The 16052-nt window shown below is 44.4% G+C and overlaps 1 protein-coding gene across 1 annotated transcript in view; it reads right to left on the bottom strand.

Annotated features, from left to right (window-relative positions):
• Window positions 1-16052, bottom strand: part of rigi (RNA sensor RIG-I) — a 67085-nt gene that overhangs the window by 24576 nt on the left and 26457 nt on the right. The window contains exons 5-9 of the mRNA XM_065025145.1: window positions 6203-6361; window positions 5648-5833; window positions 3950-4109; window positions 3742-3835; window positions 159-323 (exon numbers count right to left, since the gene is read on the bottom strand). Coding sequence (XP_064881217.1) covers window positions 159-323; window positions 3742-3835; window positions 3950-4109; window positions 5648-5833; window positions 6203-6361 — 764 coding nt within the window. The remainder of the gene's footprint in view (window positions 1-158; window positions 324-3741; window positions 3836-3949; window positions 4110-5647; window positions 5834-6202; window positions 6362-16052) is intronic.

The raw sequence follows: 16052 nt of genomic DNA, 5'->3' as shown, positions 1-16052 counted from the left end.
GTAGAGGAGGGGGAAGGGAGAGGAGAGAGGAGGGTAATGGAGGGGGGAGGGGAGGGGAGGGGGGAAGGAAGAGGGGAGGGCAATAGAACATAATCATTGGTCATCATCATTATCATGACAGACAGTAGCAGTGCAGGTATGTGTTTCTGTGACTCTACCTGGGGCAGGTGTTGTCCGTTCTGCTCCGTGCTGAGCTTGGCATCCAGGTATGACGTCATGATGATGTTATAGGGGTGTTTCCCTGTGGTGTTGTGACACTCATCTAGAATCAACAGAGAGAAGCAAGAGAGAGAGGGAACCTCCCCTTGGGCCATGGCATTCACCTAGAGAGAGAGACAGGGAGGGAGGGTAGGGAGAGAAGAGAGGGGAGAGGAGAGAGAGAGGGCGCGAGAGAGAGAAAGAGGGATAGAGAGAGACAGAGAAAGAGAGGAGGGTAGGGAGAGAGAGAGAGAGGAGAGAGAGAGAGAGAGGAGAGAGAGAGAGAGAGAGGAGAGAGAGAGGGTGCGAGAGAGAGAAAGAGAGGAGGGTAGGGAGCGGGAGAGAGGAGAGGAGAGCAGGGTAGAGAGTGAGAGGGAGGGAAAGAGAGAGGAGATCAGGGGGGAGAGAGAGAGAGAGAGAGGCAGTTAGGGAGAGGAAAGAGGGTAGTGAGAGAGAGAGAACCACAGTAAGATAAGGTGAGGCTGAGGTTCTGAGAGTTGCATTTGCCTGTACTGGATGACCACTGTCATAGCAGCCACATACAAACAGCATGACCACTGTCATAGCAGCCACATACAAACAGCATGATCACTGTCATAGGAGCCACATACAAACAGCATGATCACTGTCATAGCAGCCACATACACACATCACAATCGACCGGTTGGCGACCACCGGTGTACAGCAAGCAATTTAGCAGGTTACCCCGGTGCGGTCCCCGGTGCGGCCCCCGGTGCGGTCCCCGGTGCGGCCCCCGGTGCGGTCCCCGGTGGGGCCCCCGGTGGCAATAGAGTCAACAAAAACTCAACGCTTATTTTGACTGGAAGAGTTGCAGTGTAGCCCGCTAGAGAACATAAATATCATTCCTCTCTGTTTTGAGTCAGGTTGTTGAGTAGACTAAACGAGGAAGCTAGCTGTCCTTCAGGCTACACCATGGTGCTACCCTACAGAGTGCTGTTGAGGCTACTGAAGACCATGGTATTACCCTACAGAGTGCTGTTGAGGCTACTGTAGACCATGGTGTTACCCTACAGAGTGCTGTTGAGGCTACTGTAGACCATGGTGCTACCCTACAGAGTGCTGTTGAGGCTACTGTAGACCATGGTGCTACCCTACAGAGTGCTGTTGAGGCTACTGAAGACCATGGTATTACCCTACAGAGTGCTGTTGAGGCTACTGTAGACCATGGTGTTACCCTACAGAGTGCTGTTGAGGCTACTGTAGACCATGGTGCTACCCTACAGAGTGCTGTTGAGGCTACTGTAGACCATGGTGTTACCCTACAGAGTGCTGTTGAGGCTACTGTAGACCATGGTGCTACCCTACAGAGTGCTGTTGAGGCTACTGTAGACCATGGTGCTACCCTACAGAGTGCTGTTGAGGCTACTGTAGACCATGGTGTTACCCTACAGAGTGCTGTTGAGGCTACTGTAGACCATGGTGCTACCCTACAGAGTGCTGTTGAGGCTACTGTAGACCATGGTGCTACCCTACAGAGTGCTGTTGAGGCTACTGTAGACCATGGTGTTACCCTACAGAGTGCTGTTGAGGCTACTGTAGACCATGGTGCTACCCTACAGAGTGCTGTTGAGGCTACTGTAGACCATGGTGCTACCCTACAGAGTGCTGTTGAGGCTACTGTAGACCATGGTGCTACCCTACAGAGTGCTGTTGAGGCTACTGTAGACCATGGTGCTACCCTACAGAGTGCTGTTGAGGCTACTGTAGACCATGGTGCTAAAACCACAGAGTGCTGCTGAGGCTACTGTAGACCATGGTGCTACCCTACAGAGTGCTGTTGAGGCTACTGTAGACCATGGTGCTACCCTACAGAGTGCTGTTGAGGCTACTGTAGACCATGGTGCTACCCTACAGAGTGCTGTTGAGGCTACTGTAGACCATGGTGTTACCCTACAGAGTGCTGTTGAGGCTACTGTAGACCATGGTGCTACCCTACAGAGTGCTGTTGAGGCTACTGTAGACCATGGTGCTACCCTACAGAGTGCTGTTGAGGCTACTGTAGACCATGGTGTTACCCTACAGAGTGCTGTTGAAGCTACTGTAGACCATGGTGCTACCCTACAGAGTGCTGTTGAGGCTACTGTAGACCATGGTGCTACCCTACAGAGTGCTGTTGAGGCTACTGTAGACCATGGTGCTACCCTACAGAGTGCTGTTGAGGCTACTGTAGACCATGGTGCTACCCTACAGAGTGCTGTTGAGGCTACTGTAGACCATGGTGCTACCCTACAGAGTGCTGTTGAGGCTACTGTAGACCATGGTGCTAAAACCACAGAGTGCTGCTGAGGCTACTGTAGACCATGGTGCTACCCTACAGAGTGCTGTTGAGGCTACTGTAGACCATGGTGCTACCCTACAGAGTGCTGTTGAGGCTACTGTAGACCATGGTGCTACCCTACAGAGTGCTGTTGAGGCTACTGTAGACCATGGTGTTACCCTACAGAGTGCTGTTGAGGCTACTGTAGACCATGGTGCTACCCTACAGAGTGCTGTTGAGGCTACTGTAGACCATGGTGCTACCCTACAGAGTGCTGTTGAGGCTACTGTAGACCATGGTGTTACCCTACAGAGTGCTGTTGAGGCTACTGTAGACCATGGTGCTACCCTACAGAGTGCTGTTGAGGCTACTGTAGACCATGGTGCTACCCTACAGAGTGCTGTTGAGGCTACTGTAGACCATGGTGTTACCCTACAGAGTGCTGTTGAGGCTACTGTAGACCATGGTGTTACCCTACAGAGTGCTGTTGAGGCTACTGTAGACCATGGTGCTACCCTACAGAGTGCTGTTGAGGCTACTGTAGACCATGGTGTTACCCTACAGAGTGCTGTTGAGGCTACTGTAGACCATGGTGCTACCCTACAGAGTGCTGTTGAGGCTACTGTAGACCATGGTGCTACCCTACAGAGTGCTGTTGAGGCTACTGTAGACCATGGTGCTACCCTACAGAGTGCTGTTGAGGCTACTGTAGACCATGGTGCTACCCTACAGAGTGCTGTTGAGGCTACTGTAGACCATGGTGTTACCCTACAGAGTGCTGTTGAGGCTACTGTAGACCATGGTGCTACCCTACAGAGTGCTGTTGAGGCTACTGTAGACCATGGTGCTACCCTACAGAGTGCTGTTGAGGCTACTGTAGACCATGGTGCTACCCTACAGAGTGCTGTTGAGGCTACTGTAGACCATGGTGCTACCCTACAGAGTGCTGTTGAGGCTACTGTAGACCATGGTGCTACCCTACAGAGTGCTGTTGAGGCTACTGTAGAGCATGGTGCTACCCTACAGAGTGCTGTTGAGGCTACTGTAGACCATGGTGCTACCCTACAGAGTGCTGTTGAGGCTACTGTAGACCTTCAATGTGTTTGGTGATGTGAATATATTTAGTATAGTTTAAGCTAATGTTGTTTATTTTTAAATATTTTTTTTTCACTATTACATTCACTGAGAAGGATGGTCCTCCCTTTTTCTCCTCTCAGGAGCCTAAGCTGGCGTGTGTGTGTGTGTGTGTGTGTGTGTGTGCCTACCAGGATCTGAGGGGTTAAGACGATGATGTCATTGTTCTCCATTACCACCTTCATTGACAGCTGGTCGCCCTGGTTACCGCAAAGGCCGTCGATCCTGAGATACACACAACAAAACGTTTTTTTTTAAAGTGCATGTGTGTGTGTATCTTTGCGTGTGCTCCAGTGCATGTGTGTGTGTGTGTGTGTGTGTGTGTGTGTGTGTGTGTACCTGATGTCAGGGTCTTTCTCTTGGAAATGTTCCTGGAACAGTTTATACTGCTGGTTGAAGACGTCCACCTTGGTTGCCATGAAGACGACCTTCGCCCCCTTACCCTTAACCTTCAGGTGCTGCTCACAGATCGCCAGGGCAACCACCGTCTTCCCACAGCCTGGGAAAGATGGTCAATCAATCAACAGGGAAACTTCTCCCATTGGATGAACATTAATGAATGTCCCAAATGACCCCCTGTTCTATACTAGTGTACTATATAGGGAATAGGGTCTATACTAGTGTACTATATAGGGAATAGGGCTCTGGTCTATACTAGTGTACTATATAGGGAATAGGGCTCTGGTCTATACTAGTGTACTATATAGGGAATAGGGCTCTGGTCTATAGTAGTGTACTATATAGGGAATAGGGTCTATACTAGTGTACTATATAGGGAATAGGGTCTATACTAGTGTACTATATAGGGAATAGGGTCTAAAGTAGTGTACTATATAGGGAATAGGGCTCTGGTCTATAGTAGTGTACTATATAGGGAATAGGGCTCTAGTCTATAGTAGTGTACTATATAGGGAAATAGGGCTCTGGTCTAAAGTAGTGCTCTATATAGGGAATAGGGTCTATACTAGTGTACTATATAGGGAATAGGGTCTAAAGTAGTGTACTATATAGGGAATAGGGTCTAAAGTAGTGTACTATATAGGGAATAGGGTCTAAAGTAGTGTAATATATAGGGAATAGGGTCTATACTAGTGTACTATAATAGGGAATAGGGTCTATAGTAGTGTACTATATAGGGAATAGGGCTCTGGTCTATAGTAGTACCACTATATAGGGAATAGGGCTCTGGTCTAAAGTAGTGTACTATATAAGGAATAGGGCTCTGGTCTAAAGTAGTGTACTATATAGGGAATAGGGTCTATACTAGTGTACTATATAGGGAATAGGGCTCTGGTCTAAAGTAGTGCTCTATATAGGGAATAGGGTCTATAGTAGTGCACTATATAGGGAATAGGGTCTATACTAGTGTACTATATAGGGAATAGGGCTCTGGTCTATAGTAGTGCTCTATATAGGGAATAGGGTCTATACTAGTGTACTATATAGGGAATAGGGCTCTAGTCTATAGTAGTGTACTATATAGGGAATAGGGCTCTGGTCTAAAGTAGTGCTCTATATAGGGAATAGGGTCTATACTAGTGTACTATATAGGGAATAGGGTCTAAAATACTAACCTAATGGTGTCAGATGATTAGTATCTGATAACCTAATGGTGTTAGATATTAACCTAATGGTGTTAGATATTAACCTAATGGTGTCAGATGATTAGTATCTGATAACCTAATGGTGTCAGATGATTAGTATCTGATAACCTAATGGTGTCAGATGTGTAGTATCTGATAACCTAATGGTGTCAGATGATTAGTATCTGATAACCTAATGGTGTCAGATGATTAGTATCTGATAACCTAATGGTGTCAGATAATAACCTAATGTTGTCAGATAATTAGTATCTTATGACAGTGAAATAAAACAATAGGTTGTTTAAAAGGAATACTCTTCAAACCTCCTCTGCCCAGCCACCCTTCCTCCTTTTACAGGGTGTGTGTGTGTGTGTGTGTGTGTGTGTGTGTGTGTGTGTGTGTGTGTGTGTGTGTGTGTGTGTGTGTGTGTGTGTGTCCCAGCAGCCTGTCTCACCGGTTGGGGCACAGATGACCGTGTTCTTGCCCTGAAACACCGGTTCAGCCAGCTCTCTCTGATACTCTCTCATTTTCTTCTCTCCTCCTCTACTCTTTTCTCCTCCTCCTCCTCCTCCTCTCTCCTCCTCCTCTCTCATCCTCTTCTCTCCTCCTTTCTGGACTTCACCAACACCACTATTGGCTCCTGGACAATTTTAGAACACAGAATTTAGAATGTAAAATTTAGAACATAGAACACAGAATTTAGAACAAGGCACGAAGGGTAAAGAATGTAGAACTAAGAATATAAGAACACAGAATTTAGAACAAGGCACGAAGGGTAAAGAATGTAGAACTAAGAATATAAGAACACAGAATTTAGAACAAGGCACGAAGGGTAAAGAATGTAGAACTAAGAATATAAGAACACAGAATTTAGAACAAGGCACGAAGGGTAAAGAATGTAGAACTAAGAATATAAGAACACAGAATTTAGAACAAGGCACGAAGGGTAAAGAATGTAGAACTAAGAATATAAAGGCTCACTGAACATATTTAACTTGTGAGTGGCTACCTGTTGCAGAGGTGGGCGGGGTTTCAGAGGGTGTCAAGGGATTGCTGCTCATCAGCATCCCATCGTCATCGTCAGACTGCTCAGTGTACTGGAAGGAGACAGTCATCACGGTATCACCCTCCTCCTCATCACCCACTTCCATCTTTGACATGGATGACTCTGGTTGGAAAGGAAAAGACCACAACCGTTAGCCATCTGAGAGCTAGTTTGTGTGTGTGTGTGTGTGTGTTTACTTATTTATTAGGATCCTCATTAGCTTTTACAGAAGCAGCAGCTTCTCTTCCTGGGATCCACAACCACACTGATAGACAAGGACAGTCATACACATTTAAAATACATAAACAAACAACATAACTAAAACAATATGTCTCTGTTAGAGTGTCTCTGTTAGAGTGTCTCTGTTAGAGTGTCTGTTAGAGTGTGTCTGTTAGAGTGTCTCTGTTAGAGTGTCTGTTAGAGTGTCTGTTAGAGTGTCTGTTAGAGTGTGTCTGTTAGAGTGTCTGTTAGAGTGTCTGTTAGAGTGTCTGTTAGAGTGTCTCTGTTAGAGTGTCTGTTAGAGTGTCTCTGTTAGAGTGTCTGTTAGAGTGTCTCTGTTAGAGTGTCTGTTAGAGTGTGTCTGTTAGAGTGTCTCTGTTAGAGTGTCTGTTAGAGTGTCTCTGTTAGAGTGTCTGTTAGAGTGTGTCTGTTAGAGTGTCTCTGTTAGAGTGTCTGTTAGAGTGTGTCTGTTAGAGTGTCTCTGTTAGAGTGTCTGTTAGTGTGTCTGTTAGAGTGTCTCTGTTAGAGTGTCTGTTAGAGTGTCTGTTAGAGTGTCTCTGTTAGAGTGTCTGTTAGAGTGTCTGTTAGAGTGTCTCTGTTAGAGTGTCTCTGTTAGAGTGTCTGTTAGAGTGTCTGTTAGAGTGTCTGTTAGAGTGTCTCTGTTAGAGTGTGTCTGTTAGAGTGTCTCTGTTAGAGTGTCTGTTAGAGTGTCTGTTAGAGTGTCTGTTAGAGTGTCTCTGTTAGAGTGTCTGTTAGAGTGTCTGTTAGAGTGTCTGTTAGAGTGTCTCTGTTAGAGTGTGTCTGTTAGAGTGTCTGTTAGAGTGTCTGTTAGAGTGTCTCTGTTAGAGTGTCTGTTAGAGTGTCTGTTAGAGTGTCTGTTAGAGTGTCTCTGTTAGAGTGTCTCTGTTAGAGTGTCTGTTAGAGTGTCTGTTAGAGTGTCTGTTAGAGTGTCTGTTAGAGTGTCTCTGTTAGAGTGTCTGTTAGAGTGTCTGTTAGAGTGTCTCTGTTAGAGTGTGTCTGTTAGAGTGTCTGTTAGAGTGTCTGTTAGAGTGTCTCTGTTAGAGTGTCTGTTAGAGTGTCTGTTAGAGTGTCTCTGTTAGAGTGTCTGTTAGAGTGTCTGTTAGAGTGTCTCTGTTAGAGTGTCTGTTAGAGTGTGTCTGTTAGAGTGTCTCTGTTAGAGTGTCTCTGTTAGAGTGTCTGTTAGAGTGTGTCTGTTAGAGTGTCTCTGTTAGAGTGTCTGTTAGAGTGTCTCTGTTAGAGTGTCTGTTAGAGTGTCTCTGTTAGAGTGTGTCTGTTAGAGTGTCTGTTAGAGTGTCTGTTAGAGTGTCTCTGTTAGAGTGTGTCTGTTAGAGTGTCTGTTAGAGTGTCTGTTAGAGTGTCTCTGTTAGAGTGTCTGTTAGAGTGTCTGTTAGAGTGTCTCTGTTAGAGTGTCTGTTAGAGTGTCTGTTAGAGTGTCTCTGTTAGAGTGTCTGTTAGAGTGTCTCTGTTAGAGTGTCTCTGTTAGAGTGTCTGTTAGAGTGTGTCTGTTAGAGTGTCTCTGTTAGAGTGTCTGTTAGAGTGTCTCTGTTAGAGTGTCTGTTAGAGTGTGTCTGTTAGAGTGTCTCTGTTAGAGTGTCTCTGTTAGAGTGTCTCTGTTAGAGTGTCTCTGTTAGAGTGTCTGTTAGAGTGTCTGTTAGAGTGTCTGTTAGAGTGTGTCTGTTAGAGTGTCTCTGTTAGAGTGTCTCTGTTAGAGTGTCTCTGTTAGAGTGTCTGTTAGAGTGTGTCTGTTAGAGTGTCTCTGTTAGAGTGTCTCTGTTAGAGTGTCTGTTAGAGTGTCTCTGTTAGAGTGTCTCTGTTAGAGTGTCTGTTAGAGTGTCTCTGTTAGAGTGTCTCTGTTAGAGTCTCTGTTAGAGTGTCTCTGTTAGAGTGTCTCTGTTAGAGTGTCTGTTAGAGTGTCTCTGTTAGAGTGTCTCTGTTAGAGTCTCTGTTAGAGTGTCTGTTAGAGTGTCTCTGTTAGAGTGTCTGTTAGAGTGTCTGTTAGAGTGTCTGTTAGAGTGTCTGTTAGAGTGTCTCTGTTAGAGTGTCTGTTAGAGTGTCTGTTAGAGTGTCTGTTAGAGTGTCTCTGTTAGAGTGTCTCTGTTAGAGTCTCTGTTAGTGTCTGTTAGAGTGTCTCTGTTAGAGTCTCTGTTAGAGTGTCTCTGTTAGAGTGTCTCTGTTAGAGTGTCTCTGTTAGAGAGTGTCTGTTAGAGAGTGTCTGTTAGAGTGTGTCTGTTAGAGTGTGTCTGTTAGAGTGTCTCTGTTAGAGTGTCTCTGTTAGAGTGTGTCTGTTAGAGTGTCTGTTAGAGTGTCTGTTAGAGTGTCTGTTAGAGTGTCTGTTAGAGTGTCTGTTAGAGTGTCTGTTAGAGTGTGTCTGTTAGAGTGTCTGTTAGAGTGTGTCTGTTAGAGTGTGTCTGTTAGAGTGTCTGTTAGAGTGTCTGTTAGAGTGTGTCTGTTAGAGTGTCTCTGTTAGAGTCTCTGTTAGTGTCTGTTAGAGTGTCTCTGTTAGAGTCTCTGTTAGAGTGTCTCTGTTAGAGTGTCTCTGTTAGAGAGTGTCTGTTAGAGAGTGTCTGTTAGAGTGTGTCTGTTAGAGTGTGTCTGTTAGAGTGTCTGTTAGAGTGTCTCTGTTAGAGTGTGTCTGTTAGAGTGTCTGTTAGAGTGTCTGTTAGAGTGTCTGTTAGAGTGTCTGTTAGAGTGTGTCTGTTAGAGTGTCTGTTAGAGTGTGTCTGTTAGAGTGTCTGTTAGAGTGTGTCTGTTAGAGTGTGTCTGTTAGAGTGTCTGTTAGAGTGTCTGTTAGAGTGTGTCTGTTAGAGTGTCTCTGTTAGAGTGTGTCTGTTAGAGTGTCTCTGTTAGAGTGTCTCTGTTAGAGTGTCTGTTAGAGTGTCTCTGTTAGAGTGTCTCTGTTAGAGTGTCTGTTAGAGTGTCTCTGTTAGAGTGTCTCTGTTAGAGTGTCTCTGTTAGAGTGTGTCTGTTAGAGTGTGTCTGTTAGAGTGTCTGTTAGAGTGTCTCTGTTAGTGTGTCTGTTAGAGTGTGTCTGTTAGAGTGTGTCTGTTAGAGTGTGTCTGTTAGAGTGTCTGTTAGAGAGTGTCTGTTAGAGTGTGTCTGTTAGAGTGTCTGTTAGAGTGTGTCTGTGTGTCTGTTAGAGTGTCTGTTAGAGTGTCTGTTAGAGAGTGTCTGTTAGAGTGTGTCTGTTAGAGTGTCTGTTAGAGTGTGTCTGTTAGAGTGTGTCTGTTATAGTGTCTGTTAGAGTGTCTGTTAGAGTGTGTCTGTTAGAGTGTGTCTGTTAGAGTGTGTCTGTTAGAGTGTGTCTGTTAGAGTGTCTGTTAGAGTGTGTCTGTTAGAGTCTGTTAGAGTGTGTCTGTTAGAGTGTCTGTTAGAGTGTCTCTGTTAGAGTGTGTCTGTTAGAGTGTGTCTGTTAGAGTGTCTGTTAGAGTGTGTCTGTTAGAGTGTCTGTTAGAGTGTCTCTGTTAGAGTGTGTCTGTTAGAGTGTGTCTGTTAGAGTGTCTGTTAGAGTGTCTGTTAGAGTGTCTGTTAGAGTGTCTCTGTTAGAGTGTCTGTTAGAGTGTCTCTGTTAGAGTGTCTGTTAGAGTGTCTGTTAGAGTGTCTGTTAGAGTGTCTCTGTTAGAGTGTCTCTGTTAGAGTGTCTCTGTTAGAGTGTCTGTTAGAGTCTCTGTTAGAGTGTGTCTGTTAGAGTGTCTGTTAGAGTGTGTCTGTTAGAGTGTCTGTTAGAGTGTCTGTTAGAGTGTCTGTTAGAGTGTCTCTGTTAGAGTGTCTGTTAGTGTGTCTGTTAGAGTGTGTCTGTTAGAGTGTCTGTTAGAGTGTGTCTGTTAGAGTGTCTGTTAGAGTGTCTCTGTTAGAGTGTCTGTTAGAGTGTCTGTTAGAGTGTGTCTGTTAGAGTGTGTCTGTTAGAGTGTCTGTTAGAGTGTGTCTGTTAGAGTGTCTGTTAGAGTGTCTCTGTTAGAGTGTCTGTTAGAGTGTCTGTTAGAGTGTGTCTGTTAGAGTGTCTGTTAGAGTGTGTCTGTTAGAGTGTGTCTGTTAGAGTGTGTCTGTTAGAGTGTCTCTGTTAGAGTGTGTCTGTTAGAGTGTCTCTGTTAGAGTGTGTCTGTTAGAGTGTCTCTGTTAGAGTGTGTCTGTTAGAGTGTCTCTGTTAGAGTGTGTCTGTTAGAGTGTCTCTGTTAGAGTGTCTCTGTTAGAGTGTGTCTGTTAGTGTGTCTGTTAGAGTGTGTCTGTGTGTCTGTTAGAGTGTCTCTGTTAGAGTGTCTGTTAGAGTGTGTCTGTGTGTCTGTTAGAGTGTCTGTTAGAGTGTCTCTGTTAGAGTGTCTCTGTTAGAGTGTGTCTGTTAGAGTGTGTCTGTTAGAGTGTCTCTGTTAGAGTGTGTCTGTTAGAGTGTGTCTGTTAGAGTGTCTCTGTTAGAGTGTGTCTGTTAGAGTGTCTCTGTTAGAGTGTGTCTGTTAGAGTGTGTCTGTTAGAGTGTCTGTTAGAGTGTCTCTGTTAGAGTGTGTCTGTTAGAGTGTGTCTGTTAGTGTGTCTGTTAGAGTGTCTCTGTTAGAGTGTCTCTGTTAGAGTGTGTCTGTTAGAGTGTCTGTTAGAGTGTCTGTTAGTGTGTCTGTTAGTGTGTCTGTTAGAGTGTGTCTGTTAGAGAGTGTCTGTTAGTGTGTGTCTGTGTGTCTGTTAGAGTGTCTGTTAGAGAGTGTCTGTTAGTGTGTCTGTTAGAGTGTGTCTGTTAGAGTGTGTCTGTTAGAGTGTGTCTGTTAGAGTGTGTCTGTTAGTGTGTCTGTTAGAGTGTCTCTGTTAGAGTGTCTCTGTTAGTGTGTCTGTTAGAGTGTGTCTGTTAGAGTGTCTGTTAGAGTGTCTGTTAGTGTGTCTGTTAGTGTGTCTGTTAGAGTGTGTCTGTTAGAGAGTGTCTGTTAGTGTGTGTCTGTGTGTCTGTTAGAGTGTCTGTTAGAGAGTGTCTGTTAGTGTGTCTGTTAGAGTGTGTCTGTTAGAGTGTGTCTGTTAGAGTGTGTCTGTTAGTGTGTGTCTGTTAGAGTGTGTCTGTTAGAGTGTGTCTGTTAGAGTGTGTCTGTTAGAGTGTCTGTTAGAGTGTCTCTGTTAGAGTGTGTCTGTTAGAGTGTCTGTTAGAGTGTGTCTGTGTGTCTGTTAGAGTGTCTGTTAGTGTGTCTGTTAGAGTGTCTGTTAGTGTGTGTCTGTTAGTGTGTCTGTTAGAGTGTGTCTGTTAGAGTGTGTCTGTTAGAGAGTGTCTGTTAGTGTGTGTCTGAGTGTCTGTTAGAGTGTCTGTTAGAGTGTGTCTGTTAGAGTGTCTGTTAGTGTGTCTGTTAGAGTGTCTGTTAGAGTGTCTGTTAGAGTGTGTCTGTTAGTGTGTCTGTTAGAGTGTGTCTGTTAGAGTGTGTCTGTTAGAGTGTCTCTGTTAGAGTGTCTCTGTTAGTGTGTCTGTTAGAGTGTGTCTGTTAGAGTGTGTCTGTTAGTGTGTCTGTTAGAGTGTGTCTGTTAGAGTGTCTCTGTTAGTGTGTCTGTTAGAGTGTGTCTGTTAGAGTGTGTCTGTTAGAGTGTGTCTGTTAGAGTGTGTCTGTTAGAGTGTGTCTGTTAGAGTGTCTCTGTTAGAGTGTGTCTGTTAGAGTGTGTCTGTTAGAGTGTCTCTGTTAGAGTGTCTCTGTTAGAGTGTGTCTGTTAGAGTGTCTCTGTTAGAGTGTGTCTGTTAGAGTGTCTGTTAGAGTGTCTCTGTTAGAGTGTGTCTGTTAGAGTGTGTCTGTTAGAGTGTCTGTTAGAGTGTGTCTGTTAGAGTGTGTCTGTTAGAGTGTGTCTGTTAGAGTGTCTGTTAGAGTGTCTCTGTTAGAGTGTCTGTTAGAGTGTCTCTGTTAGAGTGTCTCTGTTAGAGTGTCTCTGTTAGAGTGTGTCTGTTAGTGTGTCTGTTAGAGTGTGTCTGTTAGAGTGTCTCTGTTAGAGTGTCTCTGTTAGAGTGTGTCTGTTAGAGTGTCTCTGTTAGAGTGTCTCTGTTAGAGTGTGTCTGTTAGAGTGTGTCTGTTAGAGTGTGTCTGTTAGAGTGTCTGTTAGAGTGTCTCTGTTAGAGTGTGTCTGTTAGTGTGTCTGTTAGAGTGTGTCTGTGTGTCTGTTAGAGTGTCTCTGTTAGAGTGTCTGTTAGAGTGTCTGTTAGAGTGTGTCTGTGTGTCTGTTAGAGTGTCTGTTCGTGTGTCTGTTAGAGTGTCTCTGTTAGAGTGTGTCTGTTAGTGTGTCTGTTAGAGTGTGTCTGTTAGAGTGTCTCTGTTAGAGTGTCTCTGTTAGAGTGTCTCTGTTAGAGTGTCTCTGTTAGAGTGTGTCTGTTAGAGTGTGTCTGTTAGAGTGTCTCTGTTAGAGTGTGTCTGTTAGAGTGTGTCTGTTAGAGTGCGTCTGTTAGAGTGTCTCTGTTAGAGTGTGTCTGTTAGAGTGTCTCTGTTAGAGTGTGTCTGTTAGAGTGTGTCTGTTAGAGTGTGTCTGTTAGAGTGTGTCTGTTAGAGTGTGTCTGTTAGAGTGTCTGTTAGAGTGTGTCTGTTAGAGTGTGTCTGTTAGAGTGTGTCTGTTAGAGTGTCTGTTAGAGTGTCTGTTAGAGTGTCTGTTAGAGTGTCTCTGTTAGAGTGTGTCTGTTAGAGTGTCTCTGTTAGAGTGTCTCTGTTAGAGTGTGTCTGTTAGAGTGTGTCTGTTAGAGTGTGTCTGTTAGAGTGTCTCTGTTAGAGTGTGTCTGTTAGAGTGTGTCTGTTAGAGTGTGTCTGTTAGCGTGTCTGTTAGTGTGTCTGTTAGAGTGTCTGTTAGAGTGTGTCTGTTAGTGTGTGTCTGTGTGTCTGTTAGAGTGTCTGTTAGAGTGTCTGTTAGAGTGTGTCTGTGTGTCTGTTAGAGTGTCTGTTAGAGTGTCTGTTAGTGTGTCTGTTAGAGTGTGTCTGTTAGTGTGTGTCTGTGTGTCTGTTAGAGTGTCTGTTAGAGTGTCTGTTAGAGTGTGTCTGTTAGAGTGTCTGTTAGAGTGTGTCTGTGTGTCTGTTAGAGAGTGTCTGTTAGTGTGTGTCTGTGTGTCTGTTAGAGTGTCTGTTAGAGTGTCTGTTAGAGTGTGTCTGTTAGAGTGTCTCTGTTAGAGTGTCTCTGTTAGAGTGTCTCTGTTAGAATGTGTCTGTTAGAGTGTGTCTGTTAGAGTGTGTCTGTTAGAGTGTCTGTTAGAGTGTCTCTGTTAGAGTGTGTCTGTTAGAGTGTGTCTGTTAGAGTGTGTCTGTTAGCGTGTCTGTTAGTGTGTCTGTTAGAGTGTCTGTTAGAGTGTCTGTTAGTGTGTGTCTGTGTGTCTGTTAGAGTGTCTGTTAGAGTGTCTGTTAGAGTGTCTGTTAGTGTGTCTGTTAGAGTGTCTGTTAGAGTGTGTCTGTTAGAGTGTGTCTGTTAGAGTGTGTCTGTGTGTCTGTTAGAGTGTCTGTTAGTGTGTGTCTGTTAGAGTGTCTGTTAGAGTGTGTCTGTTAGAGAGTGTCTGTTAGTGTGTGTCTGTTAGTGTGTCTGTTAGAGTGTGTCTGTTAGAGTGTGTCTGTTAGAGTGTGTCTGTTAGAGTGTCTCTGTTAGAGTGTGTCTGTTAGAGTGTGTCTGTTAGAGTGTGTCTGTTAGAGTGTGTCTGTTAGAGTGTCTGTTAGAGTGTCTCTGTTAGAGTGTGTCTGTTAGAGTGTGTCTGTTAGAGTGTGTCTGTTAGAGTGTCTGTTAGAGTGTGTCTGTTAGAGTGTGTCTGTTAGAGTGTGTCTGTTAGAGTGTCTGTTAGAGTGTCTGTTAGTGTGTCTGTTAGAGTGTGTCTGTTAGAGAGTGTCTGTTAGTGTGTGTCTGTGTGTCTGTTAGAGTGTCTGTTAGAGTGTCTGTTAGAGAGTGTCTGTTAGTGTGTCTGTTAGAGTGTGTCTGTTAGAGTGTGTCTGTTAGAGTGTGTCTGTTAGTGTGTGTCTGTTAGAGTGTGTCTGTTAGAGTGTCTGTTAGAGTGTGTCTGTTAGAGTGTCTGTTAGAGTGTGTCTGTTAGAGTGTGTCTGTTAGAGTGTCTGTTAGAGTGTGTCTGTGTGTCTGTTAGAGTGTGTCTGTGTGTCTGTTAGAGTGTGTCTGTTAGAGAGTGTCTGTTAGTGTGTGTCTGTGTGTCTGTTAGAGTGTCTGTTAGAGTGTCTGTTAGAGAGTGTCTGTTAGTGTGTCTGTTAGAGTGTGTCTGTTAGAGTGTGTCTGTTAGAGTGTGTCTGTTAGTGTGTGTCTGTTAGAGTGTGTCTGTTAGTGTGTCTGTTAGAGTGTCTGTTAGAGTGTCTGTTAGTGTGTGTCTGTTAGAGTGTGTCTGTGTGTCTGTTAGAGAGTGTCTGTTAGTGTGTGTCTGAGTGTCTGTTAGAGTGTCTGTTAGAGTGTCTGTTAGTGTGTCTGTTAGAGTGTCTGTTAGAGTGTGTATGTTAGAGTGTGTCTGTTAGTGTGTCTGTTAGAGTGTGTCTGTTAGAGTGTGTCTGTTAGAGTGTGTCTGTTAGAGTGTCTCTGTTAGAGTGTGTCTGTTAGAGTGTGTCTGTTAGAGTGTGTCTGTTAGAGTGTGTCTGTTAGAGTGTGTCTGTTAGTGTGTCTGTTAGAGTGTGTCTGTTAGAGTGTGTCTGTTAGAGTGTGTCTGTTAGAGTGTCTCTGTTAGAGTGTGTCTGTTAGAGTGTGTCTGTTAGAGTGTGTCTGTTAGAGTGTGTCTGTTAGAGTGTGTCTGTTAGAGTGTGTCTGTTAGTGTGTCTGTTAGAGTGTGTCTGTTAGAGTGTGTCTGTTAGAGTGTGTCTGTTAGAGTGTGTCTGTTAGAGTGTCTCTGTTAGAGTGTGTCTGTTAGAGTGTGTCTGTTAGAGTGTGTCTGTTAGTGTGTCTGTTAGAGTGTGTCTGTTAGAGTGTGTCTGTTAGAGTGTGTCTGTTAGAGTGTGTCTGTTAGAGTGTGTCTGTTAGAGTGTCTCTGTTAGAGTGTGTCTGTTAGAGTGTCTGTTAGAGTGTCTGTTAGAGTGTCTCTGTTAGAGTGTGTCTGTTAGAGTGTCTCTGTTAGAGTGTCTCTGTTAGAGTGTGTCTGTTAGAGTGTGTCTGTTAGAGTGTGTCTGTTAGAGTGTCTCTGTTAGAGTGTGTCTGTTAGAGTGTGTCTGTTAGAGTGTGTCTGTTAGAGTGTGTCTGTTAGCGTGTCTGTTAGTGTGTCTGTTAGTGTGTCTGTTAGAGTGTCTGTTAGAGTGTGTCTGTTAGAGTGTCTGTTAGTGTGTCTGTTAGAGTGTGTCTGTTAGTGTGTGTCTGTGTGTCTGTTAGAGTGTATGTTAGAGTGTCTGTTAGAGTGTCTGTTAGAGTGTGTCTGTTAGAGTGTCTGTTAGAGTGTGTCTGTGTGTCTGTTAGAGTGTCTGTTAGAGTGTGTCTGTGTGTCTGTTAGAGTGTCTGTTAGAGTGTCTGTTAGAGTGTGTCTGTTAGAGTGTGTCTGTTAGAGTGTGTCTGTTAGAGTGTCTGTTAGAGTGTGTCTGTGTGTCTGTTAGAGAGTGTCTGTTCGTGTGTGTCTGTGTGTCTGTTAGAGTGTCTGTTAGAGTGTCTCTGTTAGAGTGTGTCTGTTAGAGTGTCTCTGTTAGAGTGTCTCTGT

The sequence above is a fragment of the Oncorhynchus nerka genome, linkage group LG12 (assembly GCF_034236695.1).
Source record: "Oncorhynchus nerka isolate Pitt River linkage group LG12, Oner_Uvic_2.0, whole genome shotgun sequence".
Classification (NCBI taxonomy): Eukaryota; Metazoa; Chordata; class Actinopteri; order Salmoniformes; family Salmonidae; genus Oncorhynchus; species Oncorhynchus nerka.
This window is presented reverse-complemented; position numbering and strand designations above follow the sequence as displayed.